The sequence below is a fragment of the Wallemia ichthyophaga genome (genome assembly GCF_000400465.1).
Source record: "Wallemia ichthyophaga EXF-994 unplaced genomic scaffold scaffold12, whole genome shotgun sequence".
Taxonomy (NCBI): domain Eukaryota; kingdom Fungi; phylum Basidiomycota; class Wallemiomycetes; order Wallemiales; family Wallemiaceae; genus Wallemia; species Wallemia ichthyophaga.
In genome coordinates, this window is record NW_008806285.1 from 157410 (window position 1) to 183732 (window position 26323).

At 45.0% G+C, this 26323-nt stretch overlaps 15 protein-coding genes across 15 annotated transcripts; 11 read left to right on the forward strand and 4 right to left on the reverse strand.

The window, feature by feature from the left end:
* Positions 1 to 25: 25 nt before the first annotated feature.
* J056_000887 (uncharacterized protein) lies at positions 26 to 1062 on the reverse strand (the record flags this gene model as incomplete). Its single annotated transcript, XM_009270515.1, has 4 exons — positions 26 to 591; positions 638 to 751; positions 798 to 933; positions 979 to 1062. 4 exons carry the CDS (start codon positions 1060 to 1062, stop codon positions 26 to 28), a joined length of 900 nt encoding a protein of 299 aa, XP_009268790.1.
* Positions 1063 to 1140: 78 nt separating this feature from the next.
* Positions 1141 to 2652, forward strand: J056_000888 (FAM203 family protein; the record flags this gene model as incomplete). Its single annotated transcript, XM_009270516.1, has 7 exons — positions 1141 to 1299; positions 1353 to 1942; positions 1989 to 2124; positions 2176 to 2370; positions 2427 to 2447; positions 2493 to 2527; positions 2580 to 2652. The coding sequence occupies 7 exons, from the start codon at positions 1141 to 1143 to the stop codon at positions 2650 to 2652; spliced, it is 1209 nt and encodes a 402-aa protein (XP_009268791.1).
* A 71-nt stretch (positions 2653 to 2723) lies between these two features.
* J056_000889 (Phosphatidylserine decarboxylase proenzyme 3) lies at positions 2724 to 6489 on the forward strand (the record flags this gene model as incomplete). Its single annotated transcript, XM_009270517.1, has 4 exons — positions 2724 to 3224; positions 3300 to 3479; positions 3536 to 6160; positions 6208 to 6489. 4 exons carry the CDS (start codon positions 2724 to 2726, stop codon positions 6487 to 6489), a joined length of 3588 nt encoding a protein of 1195 aa, XP_009268792.1.
* Positions 6490 to 6710: 221 nt separating this feature from the next.
* Positions 6711 to 8675, forward strand: J056_000890 (Adhesion defective protein 1; the record flags this gene model as incomplete). Its single annotated transcript, XM_009270518.1, has 3 exons — positions 6711 to 6933; positions 6992 to 7712; positions 7763 to 8675. The coding sequence occupies 3 exons, from the start codon at positions 6711 to 6713 to the stop codon at positions 8673 to 8675; spliced, it is 1857 nt and encodes a 618-aa protein (XP_009268793.1).
* Positions 8676 to 8767: 92 nt separating this feature from the next.
* On the forward strand, positions 8768 to 10550 carry J056_000891 (Chitin synthase regulatory factor 3; the record flags this gene model as incomplete). Its single annotated transcript, XM_009270519.1, has 2 exons — positions 8768 to 8834; positions 8887 to 10550. The coding sequence occupies 2 exons, from the start codon at positions 8768 to 8770 to the stop codon at positions 10548 to 10550; spliced, it is 1731 nt and encodes a 576-aa protein (XP_009268794.1).
* A 202-nt stretch (positions 10551 to 10752) lies between these two features.
* J056_000892 (Ubiquinone biosynthesis protein coq7) lies at positions 10753 to 11268 on the reverse strand (the record flags this gene model as incomplete). Its single annotated transcript, XM_009270520.1, has 2 exons — positions 10753 to 10960; positions 11012 to 11268. The coding sequence occupies 2 exons, from the start codon at positions 11266 to 11268 to the stop codon at positions 10753 to 10755; spliced, it is 465 nt and encodes a 154-aa protein (XP_009268795.1).
* A 150-nt stretch (positions 11269 to 11418) lies between these two features.
* J056_000893 (OTU domain-containing protein 6B) lies at positions 11419 to 12530 on the forward strand (the record flags this gene model as incomplete). The annotated part of the gene is made up of 5 exons (XM_009270521.1): positions 11419 to 11667; positions 11715 to 11951; positions 12002 to 12214; positions 12269 to 12433; positions 12489 to 12530. 5 exons carry the CDS (start codon positions 11419 to 11421, stop codon positions 12528 to 12530), a joined length of 906 nt encoding a protein of 301 aa, XP_009268796.1.
* A 250-nt stretch (positions 12531 to 12780) lies between these two features.
* J056_000894 (CTD kinase subunit alpha) lies at positions 12781 to 15000 on the forward strand (the record flags this gene model as incomplete). Its single annotated transcript, XM_009270522.1, has 5 exons — positions 12781 to 12824; positions 12881 to 13028; positions 13073 to 13595; positions 13642 to 14139; positions 14186 to 15000. 5 exons carry the CDS (start codon positions 12781 to 12783, stop codon positions 14998 to 15000), a joined length of 2028 nt encoding a protein of 675 aa, XP_009268797.1.
* A 33-nt stretch (positions 15001 to 15033) lies between these two features.
* J056_000895 (uncharacterized protein) lies at positions 15034 to 15537 on the reverse strand (the record flags this gene model as incomplete). Its single annotated transcript, XM_009270523.1, has 2 exons — positions 15034 to 15365; positions 15420 to 15537. 2 exons carry the CDS (start codon positions 15535 to 15537, stop codon positions 15034 to 15036), a joined length of 450 nt encoding a protein of 149 aa, XP_009268798.1.
* Positions 15538 to 17466: 1929 nt separating this feature from the next.
* Positions 17467 to 18882, forward strand: J056_000896 (Lipoate-protein ligase A; the record flags this gene model as incomplete). Its single annotated transcript, XM_009270524.1, has 9 exons — positions 17467 to 17538; positions 17582 to 17649; positions 17698 to 17779; positions 17831 to 17920; positions 17967 to 18224; positions 18270 to 18416; positions 18462 to 18536; positions 18585 to 18659; positions 18706 to 18882. 9 exons carry the CDS (start codon positions 17467 to 17469, stop codon positions 18880 to 18882), a joined length of 1044 nt encoding a protein of 347 aa, XP_009268799.1.
* Positions 18883 to 19343: 461 nt separating this feature from the next.
* On the forward strand, positions 19344 to 19796 carry J056_000897 (60S ribosomal protein L26; the record flags this gene model as incomplete). Its single annotated transcript, XM_009270525.1, has 1 exon — positions 19344 to 19796. One exon carries the CDS (start codon positions 19344 to 19346, stop codon positions 19794 to 19796), a length of 453 nt encoding a protein of 150 aa, XP_009268800.1.
* Positions 19797 to 20356: 560 nt separating this feature from the next.
* J056_000898 (V-type proton ATPase subunit D) lies at positions 20357 to 21291 on the forward strand (the record flags this gene model as incomplete). The annotated part of the gene is made up of 5 exons (XM_009270526.1): positions 20357 to 20386; positions 20436 to 20450; positions 20500 to 20616; positions 20664 to 20960; positions 21007 to 21291. 5 exons carry the CDS (start codon positions 20357 to 20359, stop codon positions 21289 to 21291), a joined length of 744 nt encoding a protein of 247 aa, XP_009268801.1.
* A 27-nt stretch (positions 21292 to 21318) lies between these two features.
* J056_000899 (Rap1 GTPase-GDP dissociation stimulator 1-B) lies at positions 21319 to 23729 on the forward strand (the record flags this gene model as incomplete). Its single annotated transcript, XM_009270527.1, has 12 exons — positions 21319 to 21412; positions 21460 to 21612; positions 21670 to 21822; positions 21869 to 22027; positions 22073 to 22157; positions 22200 to 22489; positions 22543 to 22650; positions 22694 to 22723; positions 22769 to 23029; positions 23077 to 23319; positions 23365 to 23577; positions 23626 to 23729. The coding sequence occupies 12 exons, from the start codon at positions 21319 to 21321 to the stop codon at positions 23727 to 23729; spliced, it is 1893 nt and encodes a 630-aa protein (XP_009268802.1).
* An 81-nt stretch (positions 23730 to 23810) lies between these two features.
* On the forward strand, positions 23811 to 24416 carry J056_000900 (NADH dehydrogenase 1 alpha subcomplex assembly factor 3; the record flags this gene model as incomplete). Its single annotated transcript, XM_009270528.1, has 3 exons — positions 23811 to 24120; positions 24167 to 24267; positions 24318 to 24416. 3 exons carry the CDS (start codon positions 23811 to 23813, stop codon positions 24414 to 24416), a joined length of 510 nt encoding a protein of 169 aa, XP_009268803.1.
* A 113-nt stretch (positions 24417 to 24529) lies between these two features.
* J056_000901 (GDP-Man:Man(3)GlcNAc(2)-PP-Dol alpha-1,2-mannosyltransferase) lies at positions 24530 to 26300 on the reverse strand (the record flags this gene model as incomplete). The annotated part of the gene is made up of 10 exons (XM_009270529.1): positions 24530 to 24693; positions 24739 to 24820; positions 24871 to 24993; positions 25045 to 25210; positions 25258 to 25464; positions 25508 to 25603; positions 25651 to 25741; positions 25789 to 25963; positions 26014 to 26146; positions 26197 to 26300. 10 exons carry the CDS (start codon positions 26298 to 26300, stop codon positions 24530 to 24532), a joined length of 1341 nt encoding a protein of 446 aa, XP_009268804.1.
* Between the last annotated feature and the right edge of the window lie 23 nt (positions 26301 to 26323).

Sequence of the window (26323 nt, forward strand, 5' to 3'; positions counted from 1 at the left end):
AAGCCCAAGAAAATATTCATTTATTCTAAGCAAGTACAACAGCCAATCCAACCAACGCTAATAATCCGGTTGACAAAACAGCTCTGGTTGAAGATGAGTCAGGGTCGGTGTTTTGTGCGCTGGTGTTGTCATCGTTGTCGTCGTTGTCGTCGTTGTCGTTTTCGTTGTCGTTGTCGCTGTTACCGCCACTGCCTGCAACGACTGAGCTTGGTGTGGCAGAGACAGACGCGGTGTTGACAGTTGAAGTAGGCTTAGCAGACACAGTGCTATCGCCAACCTCACAGATAAAGTAAGTCGCAGCGACAATCTTTGAGTTAGTGGAATCAATGTAGTCGGCAATGTTCATTTTACCGAGTGGAGTCTGGCTATCTAAGCCGTCTGGGGCCTGGAAGTCTTGTGGCTGCTTCAATAACAAAAATTGGTATCTGTGTGGACCACTGCCTCTTGCTGGGCCTGGACCTGTGTAGCTGGTGATAACCTTACCAGAGTCACCGTCGTGGATTGCAACTCCATTGTCCGAGTCTGAGTCGTCGCTGTCGTCGCCATCACCGCCAACTGAAATGTTGTTCTCAAGGAAATGGCGTGTTTGGCCTGTAAATAGAATAAGCGTGGATCATCAAAGTGCTCAAATACACACCTTCTGATTGGTCTGCACCGTTGTAGTCTGCATCGATCAGTGCTAAAGTGTATTGTCCGTCAAGTGTAGCGTTTTCAGATGGGAGGTATCTAAACTCTGGCTTCTCTTGAACGGCTGTGGAGCGCGTGAGTATTTTAACTCCAAACTACCCCAAACGCACCGTCCTTTGACAGACGCTGGCCCAAGCTCAGTGGCTCATCTTGGTTATCAAACTTGACCCAGAGAAGTCCTTGGAGATTGTTGAAATCCTCTGACTGGAACTCATCCCCAATCAGTCCTGCTGCATTGAAGTCTGCCTGTATGTGTGTTAGTTGTGCCCATCAATAGCTAACTCGACCCACCTTTACTACTGCGAGTCTGCCTTCATCAACAGCGGCAACGGAAACACCTGCCAAAGCAGCGAGTAATAAAGATTTAATCAACATTTTTAGATGATAGTTGTTCTGGTTTAAGAGGGTTCCTCAGCCTTCTGGGCCTTCTCCGCCTTCTTCAAACATCTTCAAATGTCCGAATTCAAAGAGCTTGTGGAATTTCTTAGGAATGATAATCCAACTATCAGGCAGATTGCCATACAGCACCTCGCGGGTTTCACGACCAATCAGAAGCAGCTATTCGACAACGACGCCATCTCCCAGGTAAAGCTGTCGTGCAGAGATAAGCCTGTAAGTGGGCTGTAGATGCTTAGTCATTGCTCACCAGGCCTATCACGCTCAAGGCTATTGCTCACGACGCTTTCTCCATCCTCGTGAACCTCTCCGACTCTGTTCTCAGCTCAAATGCCATCGCTACCAAAGAATTCCTCCTTTTCCTTACCAGCTACATCTCCAATCCATCAGCTCTATTAGCTGATCTAGCCTGTATGCTTCTCTCTAACCTCAGCAAGCTCCCAAATCTCATGCATGCGCTATGCTCTCAGCAAATCCCAATTAGTCTCCACGACGGAAATGTTTCTTATATTGCGTCTAAGAGCGATTCTTCAAGCGTACAGATGGATGGTCTTCAAACCACCGTAAAAGCTCTTCCCTGTCTCGTTGAGGCTTTTGTCCAGGGCGCTAACAAACCCGAGACGGCTGTTGAGAGTGCTGAGGCTGATGCACAGCGTAAATCTAATTGCCACTTCTTAGGCTCCGTATTCGCCAACATCACCACTACTCAACCTGGCAGAGACTTTTTCACATCTCCTTCACTTTCATTCGACTCCCTTGCCAACCAAAAGTCTGCCAAGGAGTATCCACTTGCCAAGCTCACTGCTTTCACAGAGCACCCAAGCAATATCAGAAGACACGGTGTAGCTGCTGCTCTCAAGTGAGTTGCTTTGGCTTGATATCATCACCTCACCTCACCCACTTAGGAACTCGACTTTCGTTAAGGACGCACACAGGGCACTACTTGCACAAGACTCAGAAATTGTTGGCGAGTGCAACGGCGTTAATATGCTTCCATATGTCCTCTTGCCCTTGTGTGGTCCTGAAGAATTCGATATCGAGGTGCGTTGTTTCTTGGCATTTCATCTTATTCTCACATTCCACCGCACATAGGAACAAGAGGCTCTGCCGGAAGTTTGCCAATTACTCCCTCCAACAAAACAGCGCGAAGTGGATCCTAGCATCCGCAAGACACACATTGAGACACTCTTGCTACTCTGCACCACACTCCACGGAAGGGAGTACCTCAGGAGCAGGAACACTTACGTTGTCATCAAGGCTGCCCATGCCGATGAAAAGGACCAGCAGGTATGCTCGACTTTTTTTTTAAAAAAAATACTTGGTGCCTAATCAACTATCTACAGGTCACCGATGAAATGATCAAGGTGGGAACGTAGCGTTAATATAGAGCAATCTAACTCGCTGCACAGCTCGTCAACCTCATCATGAGAGAAGAGGGCCAAGAGTGAGTATGTTCCTCGCTGCGTCATCACCCGCTGACAATTGCGATTGCACAGAACAAAGATACAGGAGCTCTCAAAAAAAGAATCTGAGCTGATAGACGAGGACATGACAATCGAGGAGGTTTAAACTATTTAAATTCACATGCATATTTATATTTAGAACGCAAACGTTGGCTTAGTCAAGTACAATCAACTCATATGTCCAAAACGCCACCGAACATAGCTGTAATACCTAACGAGACGCCGAAAGCGAAAAAGAAGAACCCCATCAAGGCTATACGCTCTTTTGTGAGCAGGAACAACGCCGTGAAGCCAGAGAGCTTCAGACCACACGCCGACGAGATACCGTTTGCTTCTCTGCGAGTGCAAGTGCTTAATGCCAAAGATCTCGCAAGCAGAGACCGCAATGGACTGAGTGATCCGTTCATTGATATCAACTACGGCCTACTGCGCTTATCTACACCCTGCGTCAAGAAAACTGTAAATCCTTCATGGGATTCGAATGACGCGACGTTCGACATTAGTCTTTATAGATCTACAGTAGCAGATATTCTCCAGCTCGAATTCGTCTTGTGGGATAAGGATACTTTCGGCAAGGACTACCTTGGAGAATGCTGTGTCTATCTCGATGACTGGTTCCCAAAATTATATCCAAATCTCTCTACTAGAGCTGTTGAGTGGTCTGACCATCAGAATAATGTGCGTCGTCGGCTCTTTTCGGCGAACATTCATCCGTCGCTCCGGGTTTTGCTCTTTTACTAACTAATGGCGTAGGTGCGCACCCTCAGTATCGAGTCGGCGAGGAAACACAACAGCGTCAGTGGCGTCCTCAATGTCAGATTCGGTCTCATTCAACACGTCGCATCCCCCGTTGTCGATTTGGCGAGTGAATTTGAGGATATTCTCGCGAAAGTTCGCAAATCTGTTGATTGCGGTTTATTGTCCGCTCCTCCTGTGGGTATTTTGGTGGTGTATGTACATGATGATGCTCACCTAAATGCAACACACAGGTCGCTTCAATAGGCACTCGTCTCATCAGCTCCAATTCCCTCTCGCAGCAAGTGAGCAACGACTCAACGCGCACCGTTGTCGCCTCAGGTTCAGGTAGCGAAGATATCCCATCTTATGCCCTCACCAGATCTACAACTGGAGGGAACGATAGCATCGGTGACGAGTCGGACACTTTCGACGATTCTGATGTAGATATAACTATATCAGACGTCGAAGGCGATGAAGTGGAAAATGATGCCGAAGAGGTTAGGCACGCTGACGAGTCAAACGTACCCACACCGACAGTCGGGAAAAGTGAAACAGAATCATTCATAAAGGGGATCGAGTCGAGAAGAAGTGAATCACAACCAGAGCACAGAACATCTTCAACCCTCTCCCCGAGAGATATACCACCATTTAGAAAAAAGTCATCCAAGCTTAAACGCATGATAACACCGTTATCATCGAGACAAAATAGCAGAGAAAGTATACCACTCGCCATCACACCACAGGGTGATATATCTGAACCTAATCTTTCTTCGCATTCGCCTATGTCTCTCAAATCTAAAAGAAGAAGGCCGAAGAAAGCGAGATCGAGTAGACCAAAAACTGGCGGGTTCAACTTGTACTCGGAAGATGCTTCCAATGTACTTGGTGTTGTGCTGTTAGAAGTCCGTCACGGTGAGGATTTGCCGAGAATGAAAAACTTGACTAGAACTGGATGGGATATGGACCCATTCGTCGTCATCAGTTTTGGCAAGAAGATATTTAGGACTAGGGTTATTCGGCACTCTCTAAACCCTACTTGGGACGAGCAGCTCTATTTCCATGTGCGTAACGGTGAAAGCAAATTTAATGTTGACTTCTCCGTCTTGGATTGGGATAAACTCAGTGCGAACGATCATGTCGGAGAAGCTTCACTACCGCTCCAGGAACTAATATACAAAGCACCAAAAGCAGACGCCAGTACTGGATTGTTCAATACAGATGACTATGACGCGCATGGAATGGAGGATTACAAGCTAGATCTCAAGATAGATGAGAATTGGGAAGAAAAGCACCGACCAAATATACTCATCAAAGCCAAATACCTGCCATACGCAGCGCTCAGACAAAGATTTTGGAGATCATACCTCGACCAATACGATACCGATGATACAGGAGCAATTGCACGTGTGGAGCTGACGATGATGCTTGACTCGCTTGGCTCGACACTCACATCACTCACTATCGACTCTTTCTTCACCAGATGGGACAAGGACCCGCGCAGTGACGAGCTTAGCTACGACCAGATCATACAGGTACTGGAGAATGAAACAAACAAACCAATTAACGAGAGGAGGTCACTTGATGCAGATGCTGACGAGACTGATGCTTCGGTGTCACCTGGCCCAACCACTCCAGCAGCATTGACGGCGTGCACTAACAGCAATGAAGCTCCTCTCGAATATACCGGACCTCTCGCGCGCCCGCCAAATAACTCTCCTGATACCGTCGAAGAAAATAAGCGGGCATCTAAAGTAAAGAATGAAGGCGCGGGTAATGAGACTGATCCCTTGATTAGTGAAGAAACATCAAAGCTTAAAATTTCGACTGAATTTATCGACAGTTCAAAACTCTCCCCTCAAGGTGATTTCATGTCTTCGTCGTCGAGTATTTCTGGATACGATGCTAGCGATTTGGAAGATTCCACCGAGATTGAAAGAGATACTGCGAGCGACTACAGCAAGATGAAGTTAAGGATGGATGAGAGCCAGCACGAGAAAATTATTAACATCAAAGTCTGCCCGCTCTGTCATAAGGGTAGATTGAACAGTAAAGCTGAAGTAGATATCGTTACACATCTGGCTATATGCGCGTCGACTGATTGGGGTAGATTGAATAGAATAGCTGTGTCAAATTATGTCACGGCTTCTCAAGCTCAAAGGAAGTGGATTAGCAAGATCGCTTCAAAAATATCAACGGGATCTTACAAGCTAGGAGCTAATTCAGCAAATATACTTGTCCAAGATAGATTGTCAGGCAAGGTTCAAGAAGAGAAAATGCAGATATATGTGAGAATTGGTATTCGAATGCTTTACAAAGGAGCAAGATCAAAGATGGAAGGTAGTAGAGCTAGAAAATTACTCAAATCCATGTCAATAAAACAAGGTAAAAAGTATGATGACCCAGAATCAATTCGAGAGATACCCAACTTTATCCAATTCCATAATCTGCGAATGGACGAAGTGCTTGAGCCAGTCACAGCATTCAAAACATTTAACCAATTCTTTTATAGAAAGTTGAAGGCTGATGCGAGGCCAGTAGAGAAACCAGAAGATGGATCGAGGTTGGTTAGTGCAGCTGACTGTAGAATGGTTGTGTTTGATGACTTTGATGTTGCAACCAAGGTCTGGATAAAGGGTAGAGGATTTACAGTCGCCAAATTGCTCGGCGAGAAGGTATCTAAGGAGGATTGGTGTGCAGCACTGATTGACAAGGAGCAATTGCCAAGTCTGTGTGTGTTCAGACTTGCTCCTCAAGACTATCACCGCTTTCACTCACCTGTTGATGGAGTTATGGGAGAGATTACGACGATTGAGGGAGAATACTACACTGTCAACCCACAAGCTGTGAGATCGTCGATTTCTGTCTTTTCTGATAATGTGAGTGATGAAATTGAGTGGTTTAAAGCGGCTAATCACATACACAGGTACGCGTAATTGTGCCAATTCATACGGAACGCTACGGGACTGTAGTGGCAGTCTGTATCGGAGCCATGATGGTAGGTTCAACGATACTGACGAAAAAGGAGGGCGAGAGAGTGAACAGAGGTGAAGAATTTGGATACTTTGCTTTCGGAGGATCGACAATTGTGTGCCTCTTTCCGTCAGGAGTTGTTTCATGGGATGATGACGTCAAGGAGAACAGCAGCGCAGCTATCGAAACGCTGGTGCGAGTTGGTATGGGTATTGGTTCGTTGAATGAACATTAGTTGTACAATCATTCACAGAGATATTTGAGTGGATTTGAGTGAATGAAAAATGGCACGCAAAATTACAGCGGATGATTGAGTAAAAGGGATGTAAGAAAGTAATCGGAGTAATTGAATGTGATTAAATAAACAAAGACTCGTTGACGGAATTTATAAATTTACTTCTTCGTGTCCACTGTAAGCTTCTTGAAACGCAACGTCAGTGTCTGCAGACGATCTCGATGGCTTTAAATTACCAACAGCTGGGGGAACGTCCGCAGGATATTCAGCAGTTGCAACAAGCCCAAGCTAGACGTTCTCCTCGTATGGCTGCTGCATTGCTTCAACAGAGGCGAAGTGCCGCTATGGGTCAGCCGACGCCGACTCCGAGTTTGGGGATAAATGCGTTTGAAGGGGGCAATAATTCACCTGGCAGCTTCGATTGGAATCCTCAAATTCAATTTGGTACGTCTATTCACTCTTGTTTACTTGAAATTCCGGTGCTGATCTGATAATTTACAAGACCCAAATCGCGAGCAGCAAATGCAGCAGCAGCGTCTAGCACAGTATCAACTTCAGCAGCATTTCTTGCAACAGCAGCAAATGCAGCAGCTTCAGAAGCAGCAGATGGCTCTCCACCAGCACCAGCAACAGCAACAGCATCATTATCAGCAGCAACAACAGCAACAACAGCAACAACAACAGCAGCAGATGCACTTTAATAGCATGCAGCAGCAGCGTCCGTCACCTATAATAGGTCACTACCCACAGAGGCCATCGACCAGTGACGGCATGGGCCAATTAAATGACACTCAAGCAAACGCTGCTATGAATGGTATTGGCGGTATTAATAGCATGAGCGCTGCATCGGATGCACTTAATTTACAGTTGAACGGCAGTCAGCATCCTTCCCCGGCTCATCCGCCTAAAGCTATTCCTACGCCACAGCCAATGTCTACACCACAGCCCGTCCCAACGCCTCCTCATTCTATAGGCACTCCTCAACCACAGACGCGTCCACACTCACTACCTCACCCTCAACTACATCATCCAAACGCTCAGGTACATCCCTACTCAGCTCAGATTCAGGCTTTGCAAGCTGCGCAGGCTGCACAGGTATCTCAGCATGCCCAGGCTCAACAACAGCAACTCCAGCAACAGCAAATACATCCACAACATCCACATCAACATTCAATACGGCCACCAATGGGAAACATGCCTGAGGGTATACCGCCGCAATTAGCGTGAGTTCAGAAGTCTGGTGAGCTCAATGGACTGACGTATTCAATCGCAGTAGAATGCCAAACCATTCAGCAGCAGTAGCAGCAGCAGCAGCAGCCCCACGTGCACACGCTGGTACACTCAGATTGTTACAGTATATCGAACACTTCAGGCGACACATAAGCCTAGTGCATGGAGGGAATAACCAGCACAAGGGAATGGGGGAGCAGCTGAGTGCAACGCAATGGCAAAACTTTGTACAGGAGTTCTTTATGCCATCCGCGATGCTCAGACTTAACTTCAAGAAGCTTGACGGAGGATATATGAATCAGAACCCACAAGATATGAGACAGACACGACATTTCGACCTACCATTTACGACACTACCGAGATATCATGCAGCATGGTCGCACAGCCAAGTAGCGGGGATAACAATGTCAACACCGGGTGCGCATGAGAGTGTTTATCACACATCGGGACCGACAGCTCAAGGGTTAAGAGGACCAAACGGAGAAATTTTGCCCTCTTCAATGACGACAATAGCTACACACCTCGTACAAGCACCACGAGCGATGGTGTTGTACACATTCTCTAATGGAACATCAATTAGAATGATAGGACACTTGCGAGCTGCGCTGACGGCATCATTACCACCACAAAACGGAGGCGGTCAACACGCACTAAAGTTTGAAACGCTAGAATTTGACGTAGAAGCGTGCATAGAATCATTAGACAGATCGGCAATACAGTACAGAGCTGGAGATGATATACCGAAGCTGCCGGAGTGCGTGGTGAACGACTACGGGCTTCCAGTGAGCGTGATGAAGTGCTTGGAAATCGTAGAATCTGTGGTGCAGATGCAAGATGTAATGAATTTCAGTCTGAGGAATAACTGTGGACCAGCGGAGGCGTTGAAGGAAATAAACAAAATCAAAGATACCAATTTGAAGAAAAGAAAGCTTGAAGCTGGACAAAGCCCTTTATGAGATTATAAATTTTGTAGTTATAAATTTATATGTTGTATTCCTGCGATACACGCAAACGCTGACGCCGACGATCAACAGCACAATAGACTAAGATGGCGAGCGAGCTTAACCAGGAGATTGAATACGTTCCACCACCCTACTATAATGAACAAAACTACGGTATGTTGATAGTACCGCCGTTTCACGCGTTTCCCGTCTCACTCCAACAAAGCATACGAATACGATCCGAACGATATAAATATTGGACATTTATCGGTAAATGAGAATGTACAGCGAGCTCATTCACCAGCCTTGAACGGTTATACCAATCCAGACGCTGCGTCCATGTACTCGCAGAGCTCAGATCCACGTCTATCCCAGGGCGCTTTTCCCGCTTCGTTTAACCCCATGTTCGTAGCTAGGCCACCGGAGCCTGAGTCTGCTGCCGATGACGGCAGGTCTATAAGGTCTTTCGATACAGCTTCAGTGAATAACCAGTTGCCCGTCGCGAACGCACCAATGGTGCCAAACTTTTATGCAGGTGCTGCGCCTCAAATGATGCCTTACAGCGGCTATCCTCCCTTTTATTCAAATCCTGATAATGTTTATACCTCCCCTCATCCGCAGATGTACTCGTCGATACCACCTGGATACAACATTCCTCCCCCGCCACCAATGCAGACTAGCCAGAACAGGTCAAAGACGTCGTTGAGCAGTCTAAGGACTCCTACGCTACCTACGAGGCAGCCAAAAACTCAAGTTAAGAATGAAATGCCTTACAATCGGGCCTTTGTCGATGATTACAGGACTAGAGTTAAGGGCGATCCTGATCCAGAGGCTCAGTTTGCTTATGCGAGATATTTAATTACTGCTGCTAAAAAGATTTACACGGACGAATCTCCAGCAAACCCCAAATCTGCTCATAAATACAGAGACTCGTTACTCGCAGAGTCCATCAAGGTTACAAAAAAACTAGCGACTCAACTAAAGCCAGGTTATGTCGAGGCTCAGTTCTTTCTTGCAAATTGCTTGGGTTCGGGGTCTTTAGGTTTGCAGACAGATCAGCAGAAGGCATATGATCTATATATAACTGCCGCCAAGAGGAACCACGGACCATCGACATACAGAGCTGCTGTGTGTAATGAACTAGGTGTTGGTACTAAGAAGGATGTAGCAAGGAGCTGTGAACTATACAGAAAAGCTGCGACTCTGGGTGAGACTGCCGCAATGTACAAAATCGGTGTTATACTACTTAATGGGTTGTTGGGAGTGAATAGGAATGCAAAGGATGCTATTATTTGGTTCAACAGGGCTGCTCAGCAGGCTGACGAGGAAAACCCACACGCCTTGCATGAATTAGCTTTGTTATATGAACATCCAGTTGCTGGTGCTTTGGTGCAAGATGATAATGTGGCATTTGATCTGTTCAGTCAAGCTGCACAGTATGGCTATGCACCAAGTCAGTTCAAGCTGGGTACTGCGTATGAGTACGGTAACTTGACATGCCCCGTTGATCCAAGAAGGTCGATTGCGTGGTACACACGCGCTGCTGAAAAGGGCCATTCTGAAGCGGAGCTCGCGCTATCTGGTTGGTATTTGACGGGCTCTGAGGGTGTTCTCAAACAATCGGATGCTGAAGCTTTCCTTTGGGCCAGAAGAGCAGCCAATCAAGGACAAGCTAAGGCTGAGTATGCTGTTGGATACTACTCTGAAGTTGGCATTGGAGTGAAGCAGGACTTAGAGTTGGCTAAGAAGTGGTACTTGAGAGCTTCACAGAAAGGCAATCAAAGAGCGTCACAAAGAATAGCTGAACTGAAGAGATTAGGAAATCAACGCAAAAATGGTAATAGACCTACACGCCAGCAAGCTAGAGATGAAGGATGCATAATAACGTAATACAAGTTTCTTTACAATCATCGCAATACAAGTACAAGTACATTCAACATTAATACTCACATAGTCACTACATGACTTCATCACAATCATCATAGTCATTATTAAGCTAAGCTCAGCTCAGCTGCTCGTCATTCGTTTTTGCTTCTTGGATAACATTTCTCATAGAGTGTTTGTACAACTATAAGTCATTCATAAAAGATGTTCAAACCTTCTCAGCAGCCCAGACGCCAAACTTGCAAGCAGAACCTATAGCAGCGCTGAGGAGGGCGTGTGCTGGAGCCTGCTGTGCGCCGTGGTCAACGGCGGTGTCTAGGTGTTCGAGCTCATCATCTCTGAACTGCTCACACGTCTCCCTAAGCTTGACAAGATCTGGATGGAGATGCTCGAACTTTTTGAGCTGAATAATTTGACTGTGCGAGTGATTATGAGTTGTGATATCATCGACTGGCAGGCACACTCACTCATCATAGTGCTCACCGATAACAGTCTCAACAGCCTCCGTGCAAGCCATAGCAGACTCCTTTCCCATGGCCGTTGTAGACGCGCCCATAAACCAACCAGCAGCAACCCAAACAGGTGACAACATGGTCGGCCGCACCTGGAAATTCTCGAGAAGCTGGTTGAATGTTTTCAAGTGATGTTTCTCCTGATCCCACATGTTTTGTACTAGCTCAATTTCGCCTGCTCGCTCTACGCCGCCCTTCTTGGTGGCGTACATCTGCCCTGCATAGATCCAATTCGCACCGAGCTCGCCAGCGTGGTCGACGCGTATCAATCTGTCTATAACGTCTCTTTGAGAGGCAGATAAATTAATATTTTTGTACGTATTCAATAGCCTCAGCGAGCTTCTTAGCATTGTGCAGTGAGGATGGTACGGAAGAGAGACTCGATAAAGAATAAAGTGAAGGAAGTTTTTAGCCCGTCTCCAACGCAAGAGCCAGTGGAGCACGCTGTAGACGACTCGCTCGAAGATGACTTATTTGCACAGCTCGATGCGAAGGAAGCTGAGCAGACATCGAATACGCCTTCTAAGACGCCTTCTCAGACGCACTCGATGAGGGAAGTTGAGGCTGAGGCTGAGGCTGAGCAGAAGAAGTCCCGCAAAGCCAGACGTGAAGTGGGTTTTTATGGCGTAACGAGCCATACAAACTGACTCTAGTTAAGGAGAAGCGTCTACTTGAAGAGGAATCTATTAGGCAGGCTGCTTTCGCAGAAGCTAACCTCCCTGAGAATGAGAAATTGGCTAAGGAAGCTACCGAGGAGGAGAAAATTATCATCGATATCTGCAACAAACACGCTCGGAAGATGCACGAAATCTCACCAGATGGTCACTGTCTCTATGCCGCTATCGCTGATCAGGTCACCTGCGATAGTTTGCTCGAGTATTCTCCGCAGTTTCAGGTGGGCGTGGTGTTGATGTTGTTGGAACACTGTCTGACATACACATACAGGCTACTTACCAGGATATGAGGAGTACAGCCGCAAATTACCTCAGAGAACACGCAGATGACTTTATGCCTTTCCTTACAACTGCTAATCTTACACCCGCTGATGGAGCTGACTCAGATGGTCATGAGGCTGAAGGTACACCGATGGATATTGCGCAGTTTAACAAGTATTGCGAGATTGTAGAGAATACCGGTGAATGGGGTGGTCATATTGAGGTTCGTTGCCTTGTCTTCTCACCAGTATATTCGCAACTTACAAAATTTGCAAAGCTACTCGCTATCAGTAGAGCTATCAACAAACCTATACACGTCGTACAGCGGTCACATCACAATGTCATCCTCATCGGTGGTCGTGAGGGTGAATTCGAGCACAATCCAGAAGGCGTAGATGGTATTTGGCTGAGTTTCCACACGCGTATGTATGGATTAGGAGAGGTGGGTAAAGCCTGTTTGATATGTGCCTGCTAACGTCAATGTGCCCGTCATGCAGCATTACAACTCGTTGAGAAGGAAAGAAGACACAACGTCTTAGCTCGCAGCAGTATTGCTGTAAGATGCGGCTAATTGGCAATCGCTAATCGCCAACATTAGCGGAATGAGAATGATACTTGTAAATAGCCTCGATAAACGACATCGTGTACTCAAGCTGTCCTGGATTTACCACAATTCAGGCATACGGATCGTAAGCACTGTGTGTTTTGCTAGCAGATATTTCGCTCGCCCGCTATCTCCTCCCATCTCCCTTGCACCAGTTCTGCCACCATCATCGGCAACGAATAGCGATGAAGAGAAATATCCCGAACGAGCAGTACGGATATCAGCGCAAGTGGGTTACCTGTGTTGCAGACGTCGTGTGCACTGGCTGATAAACTACATTCGCAGACATCCGCGCTACGCTTCCCAGGATCAGCATGGAAGGCGAGTAGATATGGTGACGACAGCAGATAGAACTGACGTAGACCGTGCAGTGGCTTCACAGAAGGCTACTCGCACCAATCACCGCCAGCTGCAAGGCCACAAGAAGGCTACCGTAGTCCTGATCATACCATGTATAAAAGACATAAAGCCAGTCAGAATCACAAGGACAATTATAGATGGCAGAAAGACTACGAGGATTACCATCGTAGCGGCAGAAACATTGACTATGGCAAAAGCTATGGCAAGAACCACAGCAGCTATAGCAACAGGTATAACGGAAACAACATGAATGATCAGAAGAATCTTAACGACTATGCTAACGCCATGAATCCTAACAATAAGTACAACCCGAGTAGCCCGAGGAAAAACCAATCTAAGAATAAGACTAAAAAGAAGAAGCCCAATAATAACAACAGCAACAACATACCACCGCAGAGTCGAAACTTAACGCCCAGCAGTCACATTGATAGACCAGACTTTGAGCACAGGAGCATGCAGCCATTTGATGGCGATCCAATCGATAGGCACATCGATAATGTGATGCGAGGGGCTGGTGGAGGTGATAGAAGGTCCTCCTACGGCTCTTTTTCTCATTCAAAGTACTCTCACAATGGACCCCAGCCTTCGACAAGCAGGGAAATTTTACACCCTCCAACCAAGGGGACAGTGATAGAAGGAGGTAAGCATAATGACATCTTTGAATTCCGCTCTGATCGCTTCTGCAGCTAGAAATCGTTGGGTAGAGAATCAGCTCAAAGCCCAAGCTCAAACGCAGTCAGAAACACACCAGCAACCTCCCTCATCAAAGCCTCTATATCCAATACCGCCACCGCCATTGCCAAGTAAGCCACCTCCACCGCCAAAAGCTAGAAATCTGTCTCCGAAGAATCTTCCCTCTCCCAAGGAAGAAGACGTAGGCCCTATAGTACTTGGCTGGCATAATTTACCACGCTTCGACTTAAAGGAAGTCGATGAAAGCGCGTTCCAAGTGCCTGATAACATCACTGACTTCTACGACCGTCTGTGCCAAGTCGGTGAAGGCACGTACGGCAAGGTGTACAAAGCGAGGAACAAGGTGTCGAAGCTACACGTAGCTCTTAAAAGAATCAGGATGGAACAGGAGAGGGACGGTTTCCCAGTCACTGCTTTGAGAGAAATCAAGCTGCTGCAGCAGTCACATCATGACAACATTGTTAGGTTGCACGAGATGCTAGTGTCAAATGGTATGTACTGGTTTGACTCTTCTGTCCCGGTTGACGCTCTGCACAGGCTCAGTCTATATGGTGTTTGAGTACATGGAGAATGACCTCACAGGCTTGCTGCAGCATGGCCCACATCTCTTCCAATTGCAGCACAAAAAGTCGCTCTGCCAGCAAATGCTGGCTGGCTTGTCTTATCTCCATTACCGGGGAATCTTGCACAGGGACATGAAAGGCTCGAATATCCTGATATCGAACAAAGGTGTACTCAAGTTGGCCGACTTTGGTCTCGCTAGATTCTTTCACAAGCACCGCAAGGCGGACTACACCAACAGAGTGATAACTATCTGGTACAGGCCGCCTGAATTACTGCTTGGTGCTACGAGCTATGGTCCGGAAGTCGATATGTGGAGTGCTGGGTGCATAATGCTCGAGATCTACACCACGAAACCCGTCTTCCAAGGTGATAACGAGCTACACCAGCTAGAGATTGTATTCAAAATGCTGGGCGCACCATCTCATCAGGACTGGCCAGGGTTTTCCAGCCTCCCGTGGTACGAATTGGTGCGACCAACAGGCAAGCACTCGTCTGAGCGGTTCAGGGAGACCTTCAAGAGATGGCTGACACCAGCAGGCTTAGAGCTCGCCCAAGCACTGCTGACATTTAATCCGCAGAAGAGGCTGTCGGCGAAAGATGCTCTGCAGCTGCCATTCTTCAAGTCGGAGGAACCGCTTCCAGAGCTCCCCAGCCATCTCGGCGAACTTCAAGGCGAGTGGCATGAGTTTGAGGCCAAGAGAGAGAAAGCACAGGCTAGACTGAAAGCTAAAGAGATGGAGAGCAAGGAGGGAACTGAAGGAGAGACAGCTAGAGAAAATAGTGCATAGTGTTTAAATTATGATGTAAATTACATGAAACGTTTATGATACTGTCTTCTTTACTTTGTCGAGCATGGTTTCCATCCTTGCGCCCATTTTTGGCTGATTGTTGTGGTTTTTCGAGTGCTGGTCTCTCCTTCTCTGGCGATGTGACGGTGCTTCTTTCTTTTGAGGCTGAGTTTGTGGCTGTGGTTGCTTTTGCTGAGGGTTATCGCTTCGCTTTATCGATCCTTCCGGCTTATCCCTTTCGCTCCTTCTCGCCTTCTTGGGTATCTCAGGCAGCTGTTGGGCTGGTTGGCCCTCCTTTTTCAGCATGTTGGCATACTCCTTCTTCACTTTGGCTTTCTGAATCAGCTGCTCTTTGATCTTGGAAGCTGTAGGTGGTGTTAGAGTGTCTGGATCGTAGAGCTCAATCGCTCTCAACCCACCTTTGCCTGTATACGCTCCCTTGCCTGCCCTTCTGGCTACCGAGAATCCCTTTCTGTCCTGCATTGGTTGGCCTTTGCTCTTCGTTTCCACCATGGCCGCTGCGATAAGAGAAGGCATTTGTCGAATAGTTGCTAGATGTAGCACTGTTGCATTATGTGCTGCCATTATCATCGATTTATTCAGCCATTCCCCATCTTTGTTGTTGCCTCTCAGTTGTAAATTGCTGTGTAGTGGATTATTCAAAGACATTCATACACAATTTAAGTCCATTAATGAGTGCTTTCATATATTAATTGAGCTATTCCTCCCGTTGCACTCAGAAAAAGGTCAAACTGTGACTTGTCTCTACATATCTGATGACTTCAAATATGTTTATGGGATTACAGGGCAGTTTGAAAAGTTGATTAAGTATTATCGGATACTTAAAACTGTGTAAACCATTCGAAAGAATTGGTTTTGCTCGAGTCACCCCGCAAATGACCAAGTTATTGAGAAGATGAACGTAGAGATACCATATGCTGACAATTTGAACAAACTAGCAACACTTGCATTTTAACATCATTTTCAGCATTCCGAATACATCCCCATATCAACCACCCGCTCAATATCAATCGAGTTGAATGTTATTGCTACCACCTATCTCATCTCCCATAGTGATTTACAAGTTTTGGTGATCTCCAAATAAAAAAGCTTGTCATATAGTTTTGAATGAGCCCTCTATGACATACCAGAATTGCTTCACCAAGCCTCCATTTGCACCCTGTAGGCTGTTCAGAAGTTGTGATCCGACATCGCTCTGTAGCACGGTCTAGGATAGAAATTTCGGATTTGACGCGCTTCATCAACAAAAAGTGACAATTCTAGCTGATTGAGACTGTAAGCACCCGAAATTCCAAGTATTCGGCCCTGTATACGTGAAAAACAGTTTAAGCTTAATGGCGTCTACAGGACTCAGAACTATGTCGAGAAAAAAGATATTGCTATTCCGCATCACTTCACTTTTGGAAGAGGAGATTTAGGTTAAGAAAAGGGGTGTATCAGCCCAGCTCTGAAATCGCGACTTTGGCTTCAGCTGGTGCATTTCGAGATTTCACTTAATGGGGGTGAAGGGGTGATTTAGACCGCATGTGAATCTTAGAATGCAGGATAATAGAAATTTCAAATTCAAAACGCTTAGTTGTTACTCAATCACTACGCAAGGAGGCCATCATTGCCAGATTTGACATCGTCACGCTAATATGACGTACTTGAGGTGATCATGATCTATACGCAATTTGGTGTGAATAAATAGGAAATCCAGCTGAGTTACTTTATAATGTGGGGTTCTGTCGCTTGTTAACGGGGGCTCTTGGAAATTGTGTGAGATTTTCTTATGGGTGTGAGATGCTGAGCTGAACCCTCTCTGATGCTGCAAAGAAAAGGGGACATAGCATGCGAAGAGGTATAGCTTATGTGGCAATGTTGCAAACAGTCGACAAATTCATATATGGACTTGGCTTCGATGGAATGCTACATCACGTGAAGATTTGCAGAGCGCGGCGAGCGGCGAAGAAGTGGAAAAGTACAGCAGCACAAGACGGTAACGAGAATCGATTCTCTACAGCAATTTTAGTTTCTGTTTAGAATTTTTATCTGCTTCCCCGATTTTAAGTTTTTTGGTGCGTGTCTCCTCACACACGCAATTATAAAAGACTGCGCAGATGCATCATGGTTCGTTATCCTCTCTGGCCTTTTGGCTTAGATCAAGTGTAGTATCTGTTCTTCCAAGTTCGAACAACTTGGATCGCATAACTTATGCGACAAACGTTCGATCTAATTTTTATCCGCGTCCAGTCGCCCTCACTGCTTGCATAGGATGGCTGGAAGATGGCCTTGCGTTGCACTACCGCATGTGCCGTCAGCGCTCTCTTGCTATCTCTATAATCTTCACATATTTTGCCATGTCTCTGTTGCTTTTAGCAGTGTTGACTTGATGAACTGTGTGGCGATGTAGAAGATTTGCCGCTATGTATTATACCCGATATACACGTTTTGTTTATTTCTTTAATGCTTACAGTGATCAAGCACACTTGCTTAAGTGGTCGGCGCTACTCGACTCTGGTGAAGCCACAGTCAACAGTACGTTCATACCGCTTCTTTTAACCGCCTCACACTCCCGCAGCAGACTGAAGCTCTGGCTTATGTCTCGCATTCTACAGATCCGTGGTTTAATCTCGCATTTGAAGACTGGTAAGAAGCCATCGGAGACGAAGGCTAGCACACTGACGGACAAGACAGGTTATTCAGAACATCCAGCAAACCTTCACATGTGCTCTATTTGTATAAAAACTCACCGTCTGTCATTATTGGGCGTAATCAGGTGCGTGTGAAGACCGTGAAGACTGTTAGTTGCACTTTTTGACACAAACAGAATCAATGGAAAGAAATTGATCTCAAGACGTTGAATAGACTCAATATCCCATTCGTCAGACGGCGAAGTGGCGGCGGTACAGTCTTCCATGTACGTAGGTCTTTGAAGGGTGATTTAGTGCTTACGCAAGTCGCAGGATTTGGGAAACACCAACTACAGTGTAATGATGCCTCAATCGGTATTCAATCGGAGAGATAACGCTCAGTTGGTGGCTAGTGCTCTCAATGAGCTCAGCGTACCAGCAGTCGTCAACGAGCGCAATGATATCGTTGTAGACGGCTACAAGGTATCTGGATCTGCATTCAAATTGACCAGTTCGCGCGCTTACCATCATGGAACAATGTTGCTGGATTCCAACATCAAAACACTTTCACAAGCGCTCAAGAACACAAACGTGAGTCTCATTCAATGCTATAATGTACGTGCTAAATTAACTCAGCAATCAATGGTCACCAAAGGTGTATCATCTGTTAGATCGCCGGTGAAGAACATAATCGAATGGCAGCCACACATTACGCACGACACATTCGTCGCAGCGGTTATAAAAAAGTTCGAAGAGCATCACAAGGTTGACAAGAAGATTATTGTAGGTAGACCGCCCTCCAAGTCACGACTATTGACAATGTTTTAGGTGTCGGACATTGACGAGAACATTTTGAAAGAAGATGGCGGTAACCAGATACAGAAGCTGAAAGATGAGCTTCAGGTGGGTTCAGTGTATGTAAGTTATGCAAAAGCGTTAACCTCTTGACAGGAGTGGGATTGGCACTACGGACAGACACCGGAGTTCACCAACACGCTCTCAACGATAATTGAAGGAACTGAAATTGTCGGTACTGTTTTTTGAAAGCTTTTCATTCTAATAAGTCTCAAAGACAGCGGAAATTACGGCAAAGCAAGGCAAAATCATTAAGATGAATGTGAGCGGTTTCTCAGAGGACGTTGGAAAGCAATTCATCGGGAAGAAGTACGCATTTATACAAGTAGAGGATATAGCAGCTTCCAGTGAGATGGATAGAAGTGTTGTAGAATGGCTGATTGAATGCATGTAAAGAGGAGAATAAATGTCAGAATCAGAGAAAGAAACAGATTAGAGATAACCATTTACTGCAAATCTCCAATTCTAATTATTATAGCCTTGCTAAAGCACTCACAACGACGTGGATAGGCGTCAGAGGTGAGGAATAATGAAGGCATGTAAAGAAACACACGCAGCTTTAAACAGAAACAAAGAAATACATCAAATGCATCAGATACTTACAAAAGATGTTTCCTGCGTGTGAAGCTACCGATCAACCAAGACGACCACTAGACAAATGCACGGGAATTGCTATAGCACAAAAGCATAGCGAATATTGCAAACTTTTATGCTTATTATCCGCAATATATTGTGCTGGTTTTCAAGGAAGAAAATAACATAAATCTTGCGCGTGATGAATTTTTAAAAAATGGCGTGCCCAGCTCAGAGCTCAGAGGAGAAGAGTTTTCTAGCGGACCGCCATTAGCCTCAAAAATGAAATTCAGCAGAGATGTTTCTTCAAGTCGCAGGGTAAACCGCAAGGCTCACTTTGCCGCTCCATCTTCAGAGCGTCGCAAATTGATGGCTTCTTCTCTCAACAAGGAACTTCGTAAGGAGCACAACATCCGCTCATTGCCTATCCGTAGAGACGACGAGGTTCTCATCGTCAGAGGCTCTAACAAGGGTAAGGAAGGCAAGGTTGTCCAAGTTCAAAGAAACAAGTTCGCCATCTTCGTTGACAGAGTTCACCGCGAGAAGGCAAACGGTCAAACCTCTCCAACTCCAATTCACCCATCAAGCGTCGTCATTACCAACTTGAAGCTCGACAAGGGACGTATGGCTACTATTGAGAGAAAGTCCGTTGCAAAGAAGGCTGCTCTTGAGGCTCGTAACCAAACCAAGGATGTTAACATGTCTAACGCCGTACGTTTCTTTCCTCCCCTTTGACTTTAAATTCTTACTCACTTTCCTCAGTAAATTTTATAAGTTACGCTGCAAATTTACTTTGTCATGTATTGAAGGAACATGCACGAATACTAGGGCTTAATTTTTGGATTGGTTTTGGTGACTCGTTTTATGGGTTTTTAAGCCATTAGACGTATTCACCGTTGAGTAGATTTTATGGCTATCACGTCGATTGGGGTGGGGTGACTTAAGGGCATTTGATGAAAAGCGGAAGCTTAGCAGATACTGGAATCAGACAGGTTTTCTCTAGCTTAAGTGCATCAGCTACATAGGTCAGACTGCATCGCCCGTCTCCCACTGACAACAGTAAATTCTTAAGCCATCTTGAGTGCCTTTGTGATTCGACTGTTGTTCTATGAACAATCTGAGATATTGGAAATGCAGTACTTTAAACGAAATATTAGCTTGTCAAATGTTTAGCACCCTTATCACCTCATTCAATGATTTAAATGGCAATGCATATCCCGGCTTAACACTTGCTGCCTTGTTGGATAGTCGCAATACCACTTTATCACTTGTTGAACCATATCAATCATCGAAAAATGTCCGAAAACAACCAGAGAGAGGCTGTGGTACGTCTTAATGGAGTATCACTACCTATACATCTGACAAGCGTACAAGTTCCCAACCAGAATGGTACTAAACGTCATGAATCACGTTGTTGATTAGCTGACGAGAAACGCAGGCTTTAACCAATACCAAGAACAGACTAAAGGGAGCACAAACTGGTCACTCACTTCTCGCTAAAAAGAGAGACGCTCTCATGATTCGATTTAGAGCGATTCTCAAGAAAGTCGAAGAGGTTGGCATTATATTGTACACGAGCAGAGCTAGGTTGACAAAATCCAGGCTAAACTTAAGATGGGTAAAGTTATGCAAGTTGCAGCATTTTCATTAGCAGAAGTTAACTATGTCGCTGGAGATATATCTTATCAAGTACAAGAGAGTGCCAAGAGACCGCAATTGACAGTGAAAGCTAAGCAGGAGAATGTTTCTGGTGTAACATTACCAGGTTTTGAAATAGAGCGTGAACAATCAAACGAATTCTCACTTACTGGACTGGGAAGAGGTGGTCAGAAGATACAGAAGTGCAAAGAGACGTACGCTAAAGCTATTGAAACGCTTGTGGAATTGGCATCGCTGCAGGTATTTCATAAATACTCAAGCAGGTACTCTATTGACATTAATTCAGACTGCTTTCATGATACTTGATGATGTTATCAGAGTCACAAATAGGCGTGTCAATGCGATAGAACACGTTGTACTTCCAAAACTTGAGAATACAATCAAATATATCAACTCAGAGCTTGATGAAATGGACAGAGAGGAATTCTTTAGGCTCAAGAAGATTCAATCCAAGAAGAAGAAGGGTGGAGACTCAGAGCAAGATACCATCGACCAAGGAGAATACACGCAAGACCAGGCAGGCGGTGCAGACATATTAGATCAAGGAAAAGATGAGGATGTCATTTTCTAGTATTGTATCTTCTGTTTGATAGCACTCATGGACATTTTCTTGAACATTTCCAGAATCTGTCCAAACGATACAGCAAAGGTTACAGAGGCTTCCAGGAATCTAGCCGATAGTCTTCGTACTTGTTGGTCTCAGCTATTCAGCCCGAGCTAGCTGACTGATATGACCCAGCTGAGCGGAGAGATCAGTTAAGCTGTGTGGAAGATATACTTGAAGCACTCAATCTACAATTCAAGCAGACGACTGCTATCGACGACGATATCTCCCAGCTCGAGAGACTGACACAGCTGTACAGGGTAACAGCTAACATCTGTCTCGATAGCAGTGAGTTGCTAGCGAAATGCGTCATATTTAGAATACTGATAGTGTTTTTGTTCCCAGACACCAACAGACAAAAGTTAATCGATGCCGATGTTGATATCTCCGCTTTGGGGGTACTCAAATCACTCACACCCCAACAAATCTCGAGTCAGCCATACGCATTCATGCTTAGGGCTGCTTTTGGCACTCTAATAAATCTCAGCCAAGACTACTGTAAGGGCGTAATCGCTTTACATGTTCTCATCTGATAGGTACACAGCTCCTTCCCAAGAACGCCTTAACAACCACGACACTCTGCCGATAGTGGTCAAATTTCTCAACAGACGCAATATTCAAGCGAATGACTCTGCTACAGCTGTTACCCATTCTTATATTTATGAGTGGGGATGGCGAATCGTTAACAATCTACTATCGACTGGTGAGTTTGGGATGCGCATTCAAACATAAGCTCATCTTTAAGAAGAAAATGCTAAAATTGAGCCTGGAAGCACTGAGGTAGATGCTCTATGTTCTTGGGTGGAAGCATTTTACAGCCAATCAATTGAAGAGTGAGTATCTAGTTGGGTGAGAGCTTTTTTGACACTTAGCAGTGAATATGCTGGATTAGAAGATGAAGATGAGTTGCAAGCAGTATATGAGGAAGACTTATCTTCTTTGGAGAGTGCAACGCTGCTATTAGAAACATTCGCGTTCGATTCTGAGGCCGCACGTCTTTTACTTGCTCAAGAAGAGAAACTTGATGTTCTGTTGTCTTTTGCAGAGACTCGTGAGCTTCCAAGAGCATTAGCAGCTAGTGCAGATCAGAGCTCAGTGGAGGAGTGGTCTAAAATTTATGAGGAGTGCAAGGCTGCTGTTGGGAAATGTGTTGTCGGTATTGCTAGTTAGTTCGCATTTCTAGCTACTGCCTCTTTCGTCGTCTAACGCACATCGCAGGTGAAGATCAGCTGATGAGCTTCTTCTTTGACAACGGCAGAGCACCGTTTGTGCAAAGGATGCTGAGATGGTTGGAAAGCGATTTGCAGAGACTCAACATTAGTGGTAGTGAGTTTTTATCAAGTACTAAATGCTTTGCTGACAATAGTAGCTTTGGCTATTGGAAACTTGGCAAGATCTGGTAAGTGCGTGGACAAATTCAGTGTCCAAACTAACAGCCGACCAGAGGAGAATTCTATCATAGCTGTGAAACAATTCAAGATTATACCACGCCTCGTACAATTGCTCCGAGACGATGATGTGAAGGTATCTCATGCTTCCATGTGTCTACTGAAGAATCTATCGCTGCCTGCGTCTAACAAGGACGAAATTGGTGATAGTGGGGCAATGGAAGCAGCTCAAAAGTTTCTATCGCTCAGCTTTTCGCACGTACAGCCTCTTCAATTTGCGACCGTTGGCTTTTATAAGCACTTGTGTACGCAACAGTGTGAGTTATCGTTACTGAATGCGTATAGGCTGTCTAATGTGATTCAGTTTGTAACACACTCACAATTGTGAATCACGAACCGTCTATACTCGACTCAGTGCTTGTTCTGATCAGCAAAAGTGATGACGCAGGTGTAAAGAGTGAAGGAACACGTATATTGGTGCATGGAATCAAATCTTGTTGGATTTCTGCAGGCGAAAAGGCTCAATATGCCAGATCAAAGTTCACGAGCCATCCTGTTGCAAAAGCTTTAGTGGAGTTGTTGTGCAATTACCGTAGATACCAGATCTGTAAGTGTCGTGTGTGTCTAGTTCACATCAGCTAACTCTCAATAGTGATCAACGAGGCCGTCATGGGTCTCACTCTGCTTGCATCAGAACGTAAAGGTGCTGACTACATACTCGCAGAGACTTCCAAGCTAGCACCAGCTATCAAACAAGTATTGGAGGATGAGAAAGAGATCAATAAGAAGGTCAAGCTCAACGTCTGTATTCTCTACTCTAATCTAGTCCTGAAACAGACTCAGGAAAATTCAAACGCTAAGCAGCGTGAGTGCGGTGATACATTTCTAAATAATATGACTCACTGTAATACAGTCAAAGGCCTTCTCGAACAAGACATAAAGAGTTTGTGTGACGATAGCGATAACGAGTTATCCAAGACTGCTTCAACGGTATTGTCAGCTACGACTTGGAGCTGATGTGGCTAAAATAATTAATTTACTTTAAGAGTATTATTGTTTATCTAAATGCATTTGCTGACTGCCTTCACAAATACAATCATGTTCTCACTGTTAAAAAGATCAGCAGGATTATCTAATAACATTAGAACATTCTCATCAACTAGATTCAATAAGGAAACAGCTGGTGCACTAACTTCTGTTCTATCAGATACTGATGCCTTGCAAATACAATCAATTGGAAAATCAGGCTTAACGTTTAGTGATGGCAAAGTATGCAAAGGACCTGTGATAGTCGTTGATAATAAGATATTTTTGTGGAAAGTGCCTACGCCTACCATGCCATTCAACTGGGGTGACGCTATACCCAAGGAAGCGTTCAAGATGTTTGAAACGTTGACACCTAGACCAGGTGGGTTTAGAGCTTGTAAAAAGACCATTCTAACTCAATCATTCAGAAATATTGCTTCTTGGTACTGGAAAGAGCATGCTCCCACCACCACCAGCTTACACCAAATATCTCAATAGTTTGGGTATACAGGTGGATATTATAGATACTGTGGGTTATATTTGGCACTAGAATGTGATTTTGCTGACGTGCAACACAAGAAAAACGCTTGCTCTACATACAACGTTCTCGTGGAGGAGGATAGAAGTGTGGCAGCAGCATTGTTCCCGATAGATGGCTATGAGTGGACGAAGAAATAGCTGGAAAGTATTAAAGCAATTACTAGCATCCCCTTAACAAATATTTAGTGACTACAATATGATCAGATAGTGTTTAGATGACGTCTACGCTATATTAATTACTTGCATTGCGGTTAATTGAGTGCATCCAGGAAATTTCCATTGAAAGTCTTATCAGAAAGCCTCTCCATAACAGACTCACGCGCTCTTTGTCTCACTTGTATTGCATCATGCTCACTTAGATTGAAAATATCGTTCATTCGCTCAGAGAACTCCTTCACTTCACGCGCATGATAACCTTTTGGGTGTGAGAGATTATATCAGCGGTAGGAGAATTACCCACCAGTCTTTGATCCCTTGTAGTCTACGATAATGTCGAGCAATGGGCCGGCCGAGGCATGAGCAAGTGGTATCAGTCCAGCAGCCTGGAGAGGATTGTTAGTATATGCTCAGTATGAATTATTGCTATAGTTACCATATATTCTACTACATTTATACCGAAATGCTCGTCAACCATTGTATTGATACCGATGCTTGCAGTTGATAGACTATGCAGCAGCACTTTAAAGGAAGCATTCACGATGAATTCAGTGCTAGACTGTTTGGTATTAGAAAAGTAAAGCATCGCTGGTTGTGATAGTGGACCTACATCTACACCCAAAGACTTAGCTAGCGACTTTAGATGTTCTACTCTATTCAAGTCATCCTGATTACGTGCACTTCCAAGTAAAATCAGTTTAGAGTCTTTGTGGTTTGTATGTGAGTCTCGCAATTCTTTGAATGCCTTTATTTGAGTACTGTGAGCTTTCTCAGGCCTATATGTGGTTAGTGGTGGGACTTCCAATGTTTATACATGACGTACCTGAATTGCGCAACGCATAAAATACTTTTCCGCCTTCCCTCTAACGAAAAATCCCTCAAAGCGACCGTATCACAAGGCGGATAGACGACTTTGACCTCACGGTTGATTAGATTGCGAATGTGATTACCAGTCCAGCTTGAATTGGCCATATTGACATCACAAGTTTTAAGGCAGAATGAGTAAGCACTAATGAGAGCGTGATAGTATCTGCTTGTGTTAGTCTGAGCTGATGCAAAGTAGCGCATCTCACATAAGCTTCCCCCGACTTAAAATATTTGAGGAGGTGATAGTTGACGAGTTTGTGATATCATTATGGCGCTTTTCTACTCTGGAGACCATGTCTGAGCTGGTGGAACTGGTCAATGCCATGCAGGAGACATACAAAGAACTCACGATATCGTTGGATAATGAGTATAGGCAACGATACGTGCCCTTGATTTAACTAGCCTAACAATTGGGTATGTGAAAGCGTAACCCATAGTATCTAATGCAAATTTTGAGCTTGAAATTAATGTGAAGGGGTATACCAACCTATGAAGACAGAGAAATCATTTTTACGATATAGAGCCTCGATAATCAATATAGTACTGCCTATCGCTTGGCCCAGTAAGGTGAAATAAGGCCAGGACTTATCATCTACGAGGAAACGACAGCGAAGTCTGACGAAATGAATCGTCTGTGGGTTTAAATCTATTGACATTTTGGTCTGATTGAATAATTGAATACAAGTTTTATGCTCAACGGTGCCCAACTCACTTTGGCATTGTTTATAAGCGTTTGCTTCGAATCAGAGTCACCGGTGTAAACGAGTACATGAATGTTGGGAGTGAGTGATTGTATACCTTGTATAGCAGTCCAAAGAACTCGCTCACCGCCACCGCCTGCGTTGCTGAGGTATGGGTTCAGCTATCGGATCCACCGCCAATGCACACGACAAACCAATAAGGATGGAAGAATGCAATATTGCTGCCGATGTTTCGGCTTCTTTTAAAGATGAAAATTGAGAGAATAATTACTGAAATTGAAGCCGTTATCAGCAGCATAATGTTGATTGATTACTATCAAC